Below are 17,004 nucleotides of genomic sequence, written 5' to 3'. Positions count from 1 at the left end.
TCACGTCTTTCTGTTTGCTCCTGTCCTTGTTCATGCTCACCAGGTACAAAGACAGGAGACTGGCCCAGCACAAGTCGGAAATAGAATGTTTCACCCCCAAAGGGAGTGTGGGGAATGGTGGGAGAGCAACAATGAGCAGGTAAGCAAACTGTGAGTGGCCTGAGGTGGTGTGAAATAAATGTATGCAAGCTAGAGGAACAGGTGGCTCCCTGGTCTGAGTCCTCACTCAACTGTGCATTCCATATAATTTGTTCTACCTGGGCCACAACTGGTTTTCTGTGTCTCTTTGATTTGCAAAGCCCATACCATCCTCATAAAAGTAAAGGGAGCCTCCTGTCCCAGCTGCTGCTGTTTCCTAGGGTTGTGCGCTTTGCATGTCTGAAGCCTCAGCTCACAGTCCGTTTTCCCCTCGGCCTTAACTTATTGGTCATATGATTCTGGAGTTTGCAAAGTGGAAGAGATTGGAGGAAATTCATTCCAGGACTATCCAATCACCTACTAAAATAAATGCAAACACTTAGGACTGATTCTAAGGGAAGGATTGCAATTGAGGGAACACTCCAGCACCTGATCCTGAACAAACCTGAGTGATCTACTTTAAGAGTGACATCATCTCACAGCCAAGGGCAAAGGCTATGTGAACCCACTGGACTACAGAGGTGAGAGGCTTTTCTCAACCTGAAATCAGGAAAGCTAATCCTCCTCTAGCTACCATAGCTTTGCAGCTCCTTGACTTCTTTGTGTTGTTGATGAATACTACCTGTCGCTACGCTGTGCATGTTCCTCCATACTACGCACTCTCAAGTGAGTTTTACCCAGTGAACTGGAGTATTTGGAACTATAAATATCAACTAAGCTGTGTTGCATGTAATGAACGTGCTTTATTGCATGAGATGGAGTTTTAAGAAAAAGGCTCTAATGGCAAGGATAGTTATTATCATTAAATAGCTTCAGAGTTCTGGAAGAGCCATGAGTTGAAGAGTCACTCATCATGAGCTAACTTCTAATTTGTTGTGGCATTTCACAATCTGTCTTTGGTACAGAAGTGTGGGAGGGGAATTCTTTCAAATCACCCTGGATTATAGAAAAGGGAAAGTCCAGGAAGATGAGTATGTACATATGTGTGTGTGTGTGTGTGTCTTTACTAAAAGTAAAGCTTGAGGTCCAGCTGCCTAAAAAAGAAGATAATTCTGTTGAAATTTCACCCCAAAACCTTTTGCTTCCTCAGTGGAATGAACTCGTTTCTGTGTTCAAAGCAATGAATGACTTTTTTTGAGGACCACTACATGCACTACTGTTCGGAGAATGTTCACATTGCTATCTGTAAAAATGTGTCCAGTATTGTGAAACACGTATAGTAGCCCTGGCCAAGACTAAGGACTTGGCAATGAAAGGGTGTGGGATATGTAGGAACTTTTTTGTATCTGATAGACTCATATGCACTTTCCTTATACAGCTATCCTTGGACATCAGTGTCTGAAAGATGAGCTTCAGTGGATTATTTTGTGGGGGTAACACAATAGATTGTTATTAGAGTTCCTGGTTTCATTCCACTTAGATATGAGAAAATAGCATAATTCACATACAAAAAAATTAGGTAAGCAGAAGAAGAGTAGGCTGCACAGAGTGAAAGTGACTATGTCAAATGAGACACTAAGGACTCTTTCCATAATAACTTCAGAGTTGAGTTCCAGAACTGGAGTTTTCAAATGTAGCAAACTTGGTTGCCCATCAAACATACTAGGCAAAAATCATTGATAATAAACAAACAATATAACCTTGGAATCTGTGATATAACAAATTTTCAGGTTATTCAATTTATCTGCACCATAAACTGATATTTTAGAATAATTCATTCACCTAGGAGATGGAATGGAGTTGTTCTTGGCAAGCATTTGGTCTCAACTATGCCATACAAAAATTTTAAAGCTCTTTTGTCATTGTTTACAGCTTTCAAGTCTGATGACCCTAGAGATCAGATTTTTCTCCAGACTGGGTTGGCTAAGAATAGAGGGACAGTTTATGGGGAAACACACAATAAGGGTTCCCCAAGTTAAACAGACCAAACTAATTTGGGTTAGGTCTTGAGTTACAGAGGTAGCCACTCAACATGTCTACTCCAGGAATAGTCCAGGTTTCTCTGCAACAGCAAGAGACCATTAAACTTGTGTTTCCTCACTTGTTTGGATATAGCTAAGGTAATGACAAGGCTTATTATATTAGCATATCCTGGTGGAAGAGAGAGGAATAGTGCATGCTATAGAAAATACATCCTTTTGGAGTAACCATCTCAGTCCTCCAGATAAACAGTTAACTGAGAATAAATGGCCTCCCTTTTCTAATTTCTCTCTTAATTTCTTTAGAATTAAATAAAAACTGACAGAAAAAGAGACAGGGAGATAAGAAATCCTTCAATGAGCTAAGAAATCTTTCCCTTAGCAGTGTAAAGAAATGAAGGCATACAAATAGAGAGGCTAAAATTCACAAAGCCTTTTTATCTTTTTATTGTCAAACATATTTGTTTTTATAAATACACACATACATGTGTGTGCACACACACACACACAGACACACATACACACATAGTGGCATCTATCCAGGAAATATAACTCCAAAAAGGACGTTAAGGGAAAAGATGTCAGAGGAAACAATTGCAATGTAAACAGTTTGTAATTTAGGAGTTGCAGTGTTTATCCCAATTTTCTTACTCTTAAACTTGTTGGAAAGGCTAGGAAAAATATATCTGCCTGTATTTGAAACTTTATAGGTAATTTTAGTATTAACTGATAATGCCTTCTTTCCTATCCACCTCCATTCCTCTCCCAAATTGTTTCCTTGAGTCGTAGTCAAGCTTCACTCTACAAACATCTGAGTTGATACTGTGCCCAGGACTGAATAACCAGTCCCAGAAAGGGGCTAATGTAAGTTAAAACAATCACAGAAAACCAAGAGTGTTTCTCTTCATTTCATTTGCCTGTGTTTCTTTTATGGTAAAACTGCGGGGTGGACAGTAGCCTATGAATTCCTGCCTGGGTGATTATCCCAGAGCCAGGTTCCCTGGTGAGCAGAGAAGGAGATTTACCCTGATTGCAGCAGAACAATACCATCCTATCTGTAGGTGGGAAGGTCTTATATAGATACTTCTTAAAGTCTGCCCTCTTCTCTCCACCCCAACATTTGAAAAGGAATGAGTACATTATATACTCAGTACACACTAGCTTCCTGAACTATTATATTGTCTTTTTACCTTCAGGTAAACAGATATTTTTTTTTTTTCCTTTCTGGCTGAATGTAGTATAACTTGTAATCTTTTCCAATTTCACAGCGGACAGTCTAAGTGTGTTTCAGAGCAGAATCCTGCAGATGCAGGAGAAGTGAAAAAGAGTCCTAAACAGGGAAGTGCTCTAGGAACCAGGGTGTCTAGATATTCCACCTTCAGGAATCACTGTTATCATCTTCACGCTCAACAGGCATGTGCCACCAGAGTACTTTCTGGCCTCTGTGTTGAGATGCTTATGTTGTGCTCCATGAAGGCCAGTCACTAAGAATCATAAGATCATAAGCTAACCTTAACAAGCTCTTCAGTGTCTACCTTCCCTCTATTCAGCACATATATTCTCTCCTCCAAGACACTCCATGTGTCTTACCATTCCCAAACACTCTGACTTCTTTCTACAGTATTACTTCTTACCATATGCTCTGTTTCTACCTGGGCTGTCCTCCCTTTCTGCTTCTACCCATCTTCTCTAAAACCCATTCCTCTTCTATCTTTCAAATTCAGGGTTTAAGCCACAATTCTAATGCCGTGCCTCTTTGAGTTCTTTCTGAAAATCATATAGCCCATCTTATCTCTTCCAACTTCATTATTCTCCCCTTATATATACCTCTTATATTGCCTATTAACTGGTTACCTGTATCTTTTCACTGGAATTGAAGGGTTTGCTCCCTTTCACATGCTCAGTTCCAAACAGCACTCTGGATCTACTGATTCATCAACAAATCGAGAAAGACACACAGGGTAACTTTCTGTATATGGATAGCACTGTTTTAGAAACCATAGGGTGTTTAGGAAAGGAGAAAATAATTTCTGCTCTAAAGGAATTGATGGTGTTAAAAAGCAAAAAGAAATAAAACTGGCTCAAATTGAACATGTAACAATAAAAGGCTATCTTAAGCTATGAAATTTGTCCTCCAGGTAATAAGGTCTAGATTTAAACTGATGAAGGGACTGGGGCATGGGGAACGAATGAGGGAAAGCACCATAGTATACAGTTACAAAGTCAAGTTTCAAGAGTTTCTAGAAGAAAATTTCATAAACTGTATTCTTTGGAAAAGTAGAGCAAGTGCAAGAGATACTTCATGATGAGCACAGGAGAATAAAATCAGGGATGGAGGCACAAGTGACAACAATGTAGCCAGCACTACAAGGGTACTAATAAAAGCTCATGGAAGATGGGATTAAAACATGTTTATTTTGATACAGACATTTTGAAATCCCTGCATAAGTTTTCCTAATACAGACATTCTGTGAACTTTTTGAACCCCCCTCATATGTGCTCCATGTCCTTTGCAGAGATTCTCTGTGAATGTTTACATAACAAAGGTTCAGACATTAATTTAATCTGGTTTACCTTATCTGATCTTGGAGCCATTTATTTATGAATTTTTATTCTTACTTCCTATATTGTTTGCCTATTAATTTTATTGAAAAGATATTAATCAAAAAGAAGAAGATCAAAATCATGTCTTCCAAGCAGCTTTGAAATCTTAAAAGTCATTTCCTAGGGAAATCTTTTATAAGACCAGCAAAATCCCAAAGTCTAGCTCATGTTTGGTGATTTGAATACAAATTACTACCTTTAAGTATCACAAATATAAACCAAATTTCGAATTCCCTTTGCTTATTTTTTCAAAAGGAATAACTAATCATTATGATATATGTGTACTCTGTTTATGTGCTATTAAATTGGGCAGTCTCCAGACTGAAAAGCATAACATGAAATAGCAAATGGGGTACTTCAATTCCATGGCTATTTATCTTTTTTTCTTCTCAGTCCTCTTCTTGTCTAACACTCTTTTGATTAAAAAAAAAAAAGGAGGAGCTGGTTAAAGCCAGTGTGAGGCTGCTACCCTTGCCTGTGAAATACACACATGTATGCACACACACATACACACACACATAGATATACATACATGTATATACTCTTAGTTTTGTTGATAATTCAGTAGCTATATAGAAATATGTATATATTTATTTGAAACAAGAGAATTGACAGTTTTTATTTCCTGCAGAAATTTAGAAGGAAAGAGGAAGCGGCCTGCCACATGGTCATCAAGTCTAAATCCGTGTGCCGTAGAGGACAAAGTGAACCGTGAGGGATACTTTCTGCTTTTAGTCTCACCTCAAGATATGCATAAAATTTTTCAATAGTTTCCACTCAGTCTTACTGTCATTTCCCCAGTAGGTGGATATAAGCAAAAGTCATTCAACAATGCTAGGTTGAAATGAAAGTATGAAAATATAAATCAATCATTTCATTTAATTCCTTGTTTCATGTGTCATTTTGAATTGATTCTTCAAAAAAAGATTTCCTCATTTTAGAAAAAAATTGCATTTGTCGATCACTTTTACATAAGACACTATGTTTTATACAGGAAATCCAAAAAGGTATGAAATAGGCTTTCTGCATCTTTTATTTTTTTTGCTATTATACTTCACATACCTTCAAAGCTGACTGTAGTTTTATATATCACCATGTCTTCTACACTCTTGGAATTAGTAACCCACTGAAAGACATGGGCTTTAATATAAAATATAGCAATAGTTTACACCTTAGGTATTTTCTGCCTTTGTGCACAAAAGTTCCATGAACCCCTCTCAACTTCAGTTTTATAGTCTGTACAATGGATATGATATTGATTAACTACCTCACAGATTGTTTTGAGAAATAATATCATGCATATGAAAACATACATGCACAGATATTTCTTAAATTAAATAATATAAATGAGATTATGTGTAAATACATATATATTACAAGTAAAATAAAAATACTAATCAGAATGTCTGCTATTTTCATATGTATGTCTACCAATTGTCTTTCTAAAAGATCTATTTATTTGAGGCAGGCACCATGGCTTAATAGGCTAATCCTCTGCCTTGCGGCGCCGGCACACCGGGTTCTAGTCCCGGTTGGGGCGCCGGATTCTATCCTGGTTGCCCCTCTTCCAGGCCAGCTCTCTGCTATGGCCCGGGAAGGCAGTGGAGGATGGCCCAAATCCTTGGGCCCTGCACCCGCATGGGAGACCAGGAGAAGCACCTGGCTCCTGCCTTCGGATCAGCGCGATGAGCCGGCCACAGCGGCCATTGGAGAGTGAACCAACGGCAAAAAGGAAGACCTTTCTCTCTGTCTCTCTCTCTCTCTCTCACTATCCACTCTGCCTGTTAAAAAAAAAAAAATCTATTTATTTATTTGAAAGTCAGAGTTACACAGAGAGATAAAGAGAGGCAGAGATAGAGAGAGAAGTCTTCCATCCACTGGTATACTCCCCAGTTGGCCGCAACAGCTGGAGTTGTGCCGAACCAAAGCCAGGAGTCAAGAGCTTCTTCCAGGTCTGCCATGCTAGTGCAGGGTCCCAAGGACTTGGGCCATCTTCTACTGCTTTCCTAGGCCATAGTAGAGAGCTATATTGGAAGTGGACAGCCAGGACTTGAACCCATATGGGATGCCGGCACTGCAGACAGTGGCTTTACCTGCAATGTTACTGCACTGCCCCCCTACCAATTCTAAGAGGCCAAAGATTCCGATTATCTCTGAGGAACAAGGTGATTCACATATGCAAAATAATGCTCACAGAGTTATTTTAAAAGTTGTTTTCATAGTACAAGGATACAGTATTGAATATCCCAAGCATTCCAAGGAGAATGGTGCCTATTTGTGATGGATGCCTTTTTTCCCCTGGTAAGAAAAATAATCAAAAAATGTTCTTAAACCAAGTGACTTTAATAGAAAAAAAAGATGTTGATGATGAGTCTCCACCCAGGACACATGCCAAAAAACTAACATAGCCTTCATTAGTTTTACCTTACAAACTTCAGCTGAAGATTATTTACTAAGATTAAAAGGAGATTTTTGCCTAAACAAATCATTTTCCTAGCAACCACTGTAAAGCTCCTGGGACATTCTCTTATCCTACAGTCCCTCAGGACTCTGCAGTATCCAGGTGAGGGCTGATTCAGAGATTCAGAATTCATTACTGAGTTACTTTATGACCAAATCTTCCTTATTGTCATTTCCCAGAAAGCTCGACTGGGATCCATCTGGTTAACCCCCTCATTCAAATGTGCATCTTGGCACATAGCACAGAGACAATACTGCATAGTGGCAATGTGTGGATTTAGGGTCAGATCTGGGGTACTGTTACACATTTACTTTGATTTGATTTGGGTAGCTTCGTTAAGTTCCATAGATATCAGCTTTCATATGTGTAGTACATGTTAATAATACCTGTTCATACTGAGCATTCAAGATATTATGATATGCTTTATTTTCTAATACTCCCAACCCATATACTCCACACCAGGTGCCATATTAAGCACAGGAAGCACAGGAGGTCACTTTCCTTGGAGTGCTGTGGGTTTACTGTGGGAGCCAACTAGATAATAAGCTATTAAAAGTGCTATTTGGAAAGTGTTATGTAAGACAGCTTTTGTGAAGGTCAAATATTATAATACAGGTGAAAACAGCAAAATTCTATGCAAATGGGAACTATTATTTATTCCAGAACTCTTCTTTGCCTTCAATCCCAAAACCATGTTTTATTCAAAGTTTAAATGAAACTGAATTCCTCCACAAACTGTTCCTGGCTGCCCCAACCCACAGACACTAAACAGCTGTATCTTGTTTTGTTCTATCTTTACTAAATTGTAATTGAGTGTTAGAGTGACAGCTGGAAAAGAAATCATTTCCTGCTCTGAAAAAATGCAAAACACTAAAGCTGCTTCTACCTCAGCAAAAGCCTATAACTTAAATGTCAGGATAAGGAGTAATCTTGAGTCCAGGTAACTGAATTATACATCAAAAGAAATAGCTTAATTCAAGCAAGAAAACTCTATGGTGGCTCAACACCTTGCCAATGTTGGATACATGCTCCTGAGTCACATCCTATTTTAGGATGCTTTCTCTTCATGGAGACTCGTGGGGAAAGCATCAGCAGCACTGGTACCATTGGGCTCTTTAATAACCTACTGGGAACACACTTGAGAAAACCTCCTGTTGCTGTTAAACCAAAGACCAGGGAAAATAGGGTGGAGTGGTTCTCCTCCCACAAGGATTTTATTAGGGATTGCAGACATGAAAAATGATATTCTGTGGGGAATTATCACTGAAGCATGCAGCCACTGCTACTTGAGAAGGGAAAATCTACCCCACAGGGCTGTGGGAAGGGTTCATTCATTAGTTGTGTGGAATTCATTTCTTTGCCATACACATGATGCATGTACTAATTGGGTTTTAAATCCAATTTTAACACACCCAAGCTTTAAGGCCTCACTAAGCCACGCTGAATTTGCAAATCCTTCCTTGTAACTTCTCTGGTGAGCATTTTCTCTGAATTCCTCTGAAACCAACAAGAAAAATCCAAAAGGACAAAAACAAGTGTCTTTTCCTTCTGGATAGTTTTCATATCAATACATCTCTCTCCATACTCTTTTGTTGCACCTGTTGGTATCTTACACTGTATCCTTGTATTATTGGAACAACTTCTTAGATCTACCCTGGACACCACTATTTTGTTTATGTCAATCTTTTTGGTTCCTCAATGGCTAAAGGACTAATTAACTCAACAAACATCAATTAGGTATTATTTTCCTAAAACAAGACCAGAACTAAAGCTAGACTAGGAAAAATGTTAATGGACAAAGCTGGGGTGAGGGTTTAAAGACTATGGATCATTGCCTACAGGCAAACTAGTTTTTGAAGCAGGAAAAGAAGATCAAATACATAATACTAAATAACAACCCAGCTAATTGAAGAATAATACAGAAAACACTGTTGAGTACTTCTTTGTTCATTCTTTTTCTGATTAAATGTGTAGATTCTATATGGTTGTAATAATTAGCCAACTTCTCTGGCCAAATATATTGGAACATATAGCTGTTCTAGACACTGACAAGAAGCCCAGGATTACTTCCTACTGAGTTACTCAGCAAAACCAAGAAGAACCCTGTGAGTCAGAAGAGTCTTGAATAGCAAAGAAATCCAAACTCCAACTTCTGATGCCTGAACTTCTACTCCATGCCCACAATGTCAAAATGGACCGTGGGTTACCTCTTGAGCATTCCTTATGGATTTAATACTTCTGTCACTACTATCCTTTGCGGAGGCTAGTATGTATTTTGCCATAATCTTACCAAGTATTCAAGGCTTAGATTCAATCCCTCCCCTGTAGGCAGGTCGCATTCCTGACGACTGCTGCTGGAAATGTTTTCTTCCTCTTATGAAGTGGTGACTCCTCGTGATCTGTAGCCTACAGTCATGCACTCTACAGTACCACGGTGGAGTGGCTGGCTGCTCATTCCCATGCTCCACTGCCATTCTCATTTCCCTTGCCATCAGCCCCCTGACACCTGTCCATCTGCTTCCTAATTTCAAGGTCCCAGGAAGGGAAAAAACAACTCTTTGCTATCAAAATACATTCTTTTGTTATCTTTCTTCTGTACAGATCTTCTCTCTCAAATTCAGTTTTGCTCTCTTTGAGGGTTGTCTCACATATCAATGCCTCTCAGTCACACTATGAAAAAGCCTTGATGAATCAAAATCATTTGATTCAAGACCAGCACTGTGGTGCAGTGGCTTGGACTGTCACCTGCAATGCTGACATCCCATTTGAGTCCTGGTTCAGGTCTCAGCTGCTCTGCTTCCGGTCCAGCCCTCTGTTGGTGTGCCTGGGAAAGCAGCAAAAAAATAGCTTAAATATTGGGGTCCCTGCCACCCATGTGGGAGACCTTGATGGATTTCCAGACTCCAGACTTCTGCCTGGCCCATCACTGGTAGTTGTGGCCATTTGGGAGGTGAACCAGCAGATGGAACAGCTCATTTGCTTGCTTCCTTCCTTCCTTCCTTTTCTCTCTCTTTCCCTCTCACTCTCTCTCTCTGTGTGTGTGTGTGTGTGTGTGTGTGTGAGAGAGAGAGAGAGAGAGAGAGAGAGAGAGAGATTCTCATGTGGGTGGCAAGGTCTCAAACACTTGGGATATTTCTGCTGCCTTCCTAAGTCACTAGTAAGGAGCTGGACTGGAAGTGGAGCAGCTGGAACACAAACCAGTGCCCGTATGGTATGCTGGCATGGAAGGTAGCAACTTTATCTGCTATACCACAGCAACAGCGCCAAAGTAAATCTTTAAAAAATTCCATGTCATTTATCAAATGGTCCCACATCATTTATTTCTAGTAGTAGTTGAAAGACAAAGATTTTGAAAATACTGCAGATTTAAGGTTTTACCTGCAGTTACATTGTGCACATTTACTGGTCTTCCAAAACAAGTCAGAGACAAAACGAATAAATTAGTACTACTTATAAGATGACTGCTTTCTTTTAATTGCATCACAGCTTGGGATAAAAGGTTGAGAACTGCTTTACAATATTAATTTATATGATTGTAGGCTTCAAGTGCCTTCATCATCAAGCCTTTCTGTCATCCCGGGCAAATGATAATGTTTAATCAACTTATGCAATGTAAGTTATAGACCAAAAAGAGATATAGGGGCCGGCTCAACAGGCTAATCCTCTAATCAACAGGCTAATCCTCCGCCTTGCGGTGCCGGCACACCAGGTTCTAGTCCCGGTCGGGGCGCCGGATTCTGTCCCGGTTGCCCCTCTTCCAGGCCAGCTCTCTGCTGTGGCCAGGGAGTGCAGTGGAGGATGGCCCAAGTCCTTGGGCCCTGCACCCCATGGGAGACCAGGAAAGGCACCTTGCTCCTGCCTTCGGATCAGCGCAATGCGCTGGCCGTAGTGGCCATTGGAGGGTGAACCAACGGCAAAAAGGAAGACCTTTCTCTGTCTCTCTCTCTCACTGTCCATTCTGCCTGTCAAAAAGAAAAAAAGAGACATATGTTGAGATGGTGAAGTGTGTGATTAAGAAGTAGAGACATCTAGCAAGAGAGAATATAAATCACGTGACTAATTTGTTTAAAACACACATCTCCAAATACCACTTGGGGCTTTTTTGTTTTTTTTTTTTTAAGAGTTATAGACAGTGAGAGAGACAGAAAGGTCTTCCTTGCATTGGTTCACTCTCCACATGGCCACCACGGCTGGCGCTGTGCCAATCCGAAGCCAGGAGCCAGGTGCTTCTTCCTGGTCTCCCACGCGGGTGCAGGAGCCTAAGCACCCGGGACAGAATCCAGCGCCCCTCCCGGGCCACAGCAGAGAGCTGGACTGGAAGAGGAGCAACTGGGACTAGAACTCAGCACCCATATGGGATGCTGGCGCCCCAGGCGGAGGATTAACCAAGTGAGCAGCGGCAGCAGCCCCAGGGCTCTCTTCTTACATGGAATAAAGACAACTAACTTTGAAAAGAAAATATCAACAATGTAAAGTCATGAACTGGAATTGGAAATCATGAGATGGTATTAGTTCCATGTTGCCATTTGCTAACTGTATGACCTTGGCCAAATCACCTTATCTTTCTTCAGATTTCTCATCCTTGGAAGGGAGAAAATATGTTGATCCTACCTACCTACCTTTGACAATCAGAGTATTCCTAAAACTGCTTTGTAAAGCACTATGCAAATATAAAGTGGTATGGCTTTCATGATTATGTCTGTGTTAGGGAATTTAGTACTTGGCTTCATTTCCATTAGTTCAAGTATTTTCCTCTCTGCATACTTGTCTAATGCATATATCATCATGGCTATTTAAAGTGTTTTTTGTCAGCAAGATAGCTATTTATACCCATTTATGCTGTAACTGAGGAAATTCACATAGATGATTCTGCCATCTTCTTACATATTATAGTTTGATTCTCAGAGTAATTTTCAAAAATCAGTATGTCAGGTTTTAGGCAAAGCTCAGAAAGAAATCATTCCACTTACTTTGGAATGTCTGAATGTATCAAATTCCTCAGTGTCTTTTAAAAAAGATATTACTGTATATTGTAATTCAAAGGAAATTAAGAACAAAATATATCGATAAAAAGTTTAAAGAAATGAGTGGAAAATGAAACTACAATAGCAAATTTTCTTAAAATATTCCTAATGTATGAATTTCTTTCATTGGCCTAATATTTTCTAGTGTCATTCCACAAGAGTTTGCTAATGTCATTTCAAGATTTTTCAATTTTCAAAATATCTATATATTAAGAAGCTCATAATCAAGCTACATCTCCTCTTGGCTGCTCCCCAACCCAAAATTCACAAACGAGAGAGGATCAGTATGAAGATAATCTTTAATAAAAAGCACATGTTAACTTTTAGAGGATAAATTTCATTATTCTGATGCCCTGAAACCCTGTAGGTTAGGAATGTCCTAATAAAGCACGTAACAAAACACTAAGAGTTTAGTTTGTCTTGTTTTTAAATTTGGTGAAGTAAAAAGAAGAATTTTAATTTCTTACATGGTGGATAAATCCTTAAACCAGTTCTAAGGAAAAAACTTACACAGATTGTGCATCAGTCATATAATGTGAACACAAAATGATAAATTCTGTAGTCTTTTTGGTGGTCAAACTCTGTTAATGTTTGTTTTCTAACAATGGTGTGCTGTAGCAGAATGTTCTCATTTCTGCAAGTTTGGGCATATTAACAGGGAAATTGGAAAAGGTCATTGTGCTGATATTCAGAGCCTGCTTGAAATGAATAAATTATTGAAGCAGCCTACATGGAAGGAAAGAACAAGAATACACTACTGAGAATAACGATAGCAGGTGTCCTCTTGGCAGACACAAAATTTAAAACAAAAACAAACACACAAAGGCTCAAATGACATTATTTGAATGCTGCTTTTTGATTTTCAGAAATACAAGGCAAATCATCATAAAGCAGAGGACACTGGCTGGCGCCGCGGCTCACTTGGCTAATCCTCCGCCTTGCGGCACCGGCACACCAGGTTCTAGTCCCGGTCAGGGCACCGGATTCTGTCCCGGTTGCCCCTCTTCCAGGCCAGTTCTCTGCTATGGCCCGGGAAGGCAGTGGAGGATGGCCCAAGTCCTTGGGCCCTGCACCCGCATGGGAGACCAGAAAAGGCACCTTGCTCCTGCCTTCGGATCAGCGCAATGCGCCGGCCGTAGCGGCCATTGGAGGGTGAACCAACGGCAAAAAGGAAGACCTTTCTCTCTGTCTCTCTCTCTCACTGTCCACTCTGCCTGTCAAAAAATAAAAAATTTAAAAAAGCAGAGGACTCTGCATTACACAGTATCATATTCTGTAAAAGGGTTAAGGGTGCCTGGTAAAGAGCAAGAAGTTTCTTTTGGTCCCCTTTCCAGATTGAGCAAAGCTTTTTGTTCTGGCACCCTCTGTTCCATGCCTCTCTCCTCTTCATCCTTTCCTAACACTAAAAATCCAGTGAGGGGAGTGCTACAGACAAGTAAGGAAAAGCACCCTTCCCTTGTCCTCCCTCACTGACCTAGGACAAAGATATAAACCCAATGTAAACAAATCAATAAATAACTCTTGCCTAAATAGTAAACACAACTTCTCACCACGTGAATGGCAGACGCGTTGGTGCTGAATACCTCCTTGCAGTTGCACAAGTGTTATGCTTTATAAATGATGCTTATATGTAGGATCTTTTCGGTTCCTCCCCCAAATCATGTGATGTAGGGGAGGGAGATTTATTTTTTCCATTCTTTACCAATCAGGAGAGAGGTTCAAAGGCATTAAGTGATTTGTCCAGCATTACTCAGGATCAGATTTCATACCTCAAATCTTGAGTCGTATCTCATTTCCACTACCCATACTGCTGCAACAAATATTCAGAACTGAGAAACTGCACTGAAACAAAAATTTCGGATAATGAGTTATAAAAAAGTCCTTTGTGATTTTCTTGATATCAAATCTGCGTTTTTATATTTAATGAAATACCTTTGATTTGTATGCACTGATTAGTAATGATTAAAGGGACTTATTATAAGTAGACAGAGCCTTAAGATAAATGAAATGAAATAAAATTTAAATAACATTCTTTTTGAAATATAATTGTAACAAAAACAATTCAGCATGGATTTTTTAAATGAAATGCACATCTCCAATTATTGGCCCCAAAATATTACTAATAGTACCTACCACGTCCTAGACAACGTACTGCATACTGTGGACGTAACAGGAAATAGCAAGTCCTATCTGTGACTTCATGAACCCTGCCCCCTATCCAGCAGATGAGGTGGACATACAGCAGAGTTATTAATGCCATAATTCAGGGGTTATGGGAATCTAGCCTAGCTGGGCGTGGGGAGAGGAAAGCTTTCTTTAAGACAAGATAATCAAGGTTAAAAAAGATGTACTTAAGCAAAAGGGAAAAGGTAAACGAAGAGGGTGAGGAGAGAGCACAATGTAAGAATTTGAGGAAGACAAATAAGGAGAGATTTAGTGGAATAGATGTGATCACCAAAGGATAAAGTTTAGGAGAAAATAAGGTGATGGGCCATGGGACTCCAGTATTTGTTAAAGTTGTCAGGTAAAGCAGAAACAACCAGAAAGACCTTATGGCTTTACTACACATTTTATTTTGCACTGAATTCTCTGCTCTTTAAGCCAGGGCTCAAAATAGCACTGAGTATACTGTTTTTATTTCTGAAATATTTATACATGTGGAATGCAAAAGCTGCACATCTTTAAACATTTTCTCGTTAATAGATATTTTTACTTACTTTGTCTCACATAACCTGCAAATGAAACCTTACCTGTTTCTTGCTGAGATTTGAAAGGGTTATTCTTACCAAGCATCCAGGATGGCAGATCCAGAATTTGAATCCAAGTTTTAGGACCTCCTGACCATTATGCTTTCCATGACAACACAGAGTGGTCCTTGTAGTTGAAAGATCCTAGTTATCCAGAGATAAATCTACAAAGGTTAGAGGAACATGTCATATGCCAGAATTCTGAGGGCTGTCATATTGCAATACATTGGGTAGACTAAATAGAATGAAAAGTCAAGGAAAGCAGCAGAGAATGAAGACCATGAAGTGAAAAGGGACAGATGAACAGCGTAGGTAAGATCCCTGCTCAATGTATATAAGTGAGATCCCTGTGTTTATGGAACCTGCATTCCACTAATAGATAGACTAATGTCATGAGTGAATTTTTTTTCTTAAGAGTTCCCAATGACTTTGGAAAGAAAAATCTTTCATGTCCAAAAAATATGAAATGAAGTGCCTAGATTTTGACATTTCTCTGGTGTCTCCTGTGACCACTTCCAATGTTATTCAAATGGTCTGGTGATCCCTATTGCTCATAGTCATGGGAACAGAGAGCAAAGACACTACTGGGAAAAACACGATTTCTCTGAACAGTACTGGTTGGTTAGGAGGGTTTCCTTCTCACACATTGACCTCAAGCTTTTTCAACCTGCTATCATGTTTGGGGCATGGTTAATGGATGATTCCAAAGACTGTCACTGTTAACATCCAAAGTCATGTTCCATTACACGGAAGAACGGAGAGAGAGAGAATATGAGTATCACTGAGGCCAAACAAATCCAATTATTCTGCTTTGTTAACATTAAAAGGGACCTTTGGGTCCTGAAATACAAACTGCCCTTTCTCAAATGCCTGTTTCTTATCTTGCTGGTAGGAGAGAAAAGGAGTATCTAGCAATCACCCTCCCAATAAAATCTCATAAGTAATCTAACCGATTGCTTCTGTGCCATATTCCAGAACTTAGTGGACTCCTGGTGAAATAAAATACAATACAGGTCAAACTTAAAAGGTAGCAGGTCAGGTTAATGCAAAATGGAAACAAAAATTCTGAAACTTAACCAGAAAGGAAAATCGGACATCTGGCAGTGTCCATTCTACTACTATGGATGCCTAGGAACCTCCAAACCTGGAAATGACCCATGCATTCTTTCCAGAAGATGAAGGTGGGGGGAATCTCACATTCCACAATTCTGAGGGATACTAGGTTGCAATACACTGGGTAAGTTAAATGGAATGTGATTTCATGTGAGGGGGTTAGAGAATGGAAGACCACAAAGCAAAAAGGGATAAATGAAATGGAAAGCAGTATGGGAGAAAAGCAAGAAACACTGTTTTATGGAAATGGTGTCTAGTACCAAGGGAGCAGGTGTCTCAGAGAGAACACATCTGGTATTTGCAGTCAGGAGGGGTACAAACAGGATTCAGGCCCCTGCCTGGCAAATGCAGGCCACCCTCCAACAGGGAGGACAGAGGAGCAGTGGGAACACAGAAAAAAACAAACAAACAAACAAACAAAAAACAGATTTCTGGTAGAGGTTCTCGGTTTGTGAAACACCAGGTTAGAATCACTTTGGGGATAAGAGGGTGGGGTGTTTGTGAAGAGCAAAGATCTCTGGAACAATCAGAATCTCCTGGAATCATGTGTGGCATTTTTTTTTACAAATGCCCTAGGTGTGTCTTACGCATAATTAAGTTTAATACTCACTGGCTGAGATGATGGAATTGGATAATTGGATTCTTGAACATCTTTTGTTCTTAGTCTGCCCAAGGCTATCTTGGTCACTGCCCCTAAAAGAGAGCTGTCTGGACTGAACATAACAGATTCCTTTGTGATGAGGAATCACACACCAGGATCTTTTCACATAGCTTCCCTGAAGGTCAGGCCGTATCATCTGAACATGAACTCGCAGGTTCCTGAGAGTCTGCTTTCAGAGGCTGGGTAGCTTTTCAGTGGTAAGGAGGTTGAGGCATCACCTTCATCTTCATCAGGGAAGCTTTCAGATGCCAAGAGAAGAGGAAAAGGTCAATCAGGCAACACTCATCGAGACCCTAATTTGAGAACACTGCTCTAAGCGCCCATATACTTCACTCTC

At 39.9% G+C, this 17,004-nt stretch overlaps 1 protein-coding gene across 3 annotated transcripts in view; it reads left to right on the top strand.

The window, feature by feature from the left end:
• The window catches only part of GRM5 (glutamate metabotropic receptor 5), a 553,498-nt gene that overhangs the window by 534,526 nt on the left and 1,968 nt on the right, over positions 1 to 17,004 (top strand). The window contains exon 8 of one of the 3 annotated variants that reach the window (XM_062198293.1): positions 44 to 139. The exons of the other annotated variants lie outside the window; for them this stretch is intronic. Coding sequence (XP_062054277.1) covers positions 44 to 139 — 96 coding nt within the window. The remainder of the gene's footprint in view (positions 1 to 43; positions 140 to 17,004) is intronic. 3 annotated transcript variants of the gene reach the window in all.

Source organism: Lepus europaeus, chromosome 7 (assembly GCF_033115175.1).
Source record: "Lepus europaeus isolate LE1 chromosome 7, mLepTim1.pri, whole genome shotgun sequence".
NCBI classification, from domain to species: Eukaryota; Metazoa; Chordata; class Mammalia; order Lagomorpha; family Leporidae; genus Lepus; species Lepus europaeus.
The sequence above is the reverse complement of the archived record's forward strand: the minus strand, read 5'-3'. Positions and strand labels throughout refer to the sequence as shown.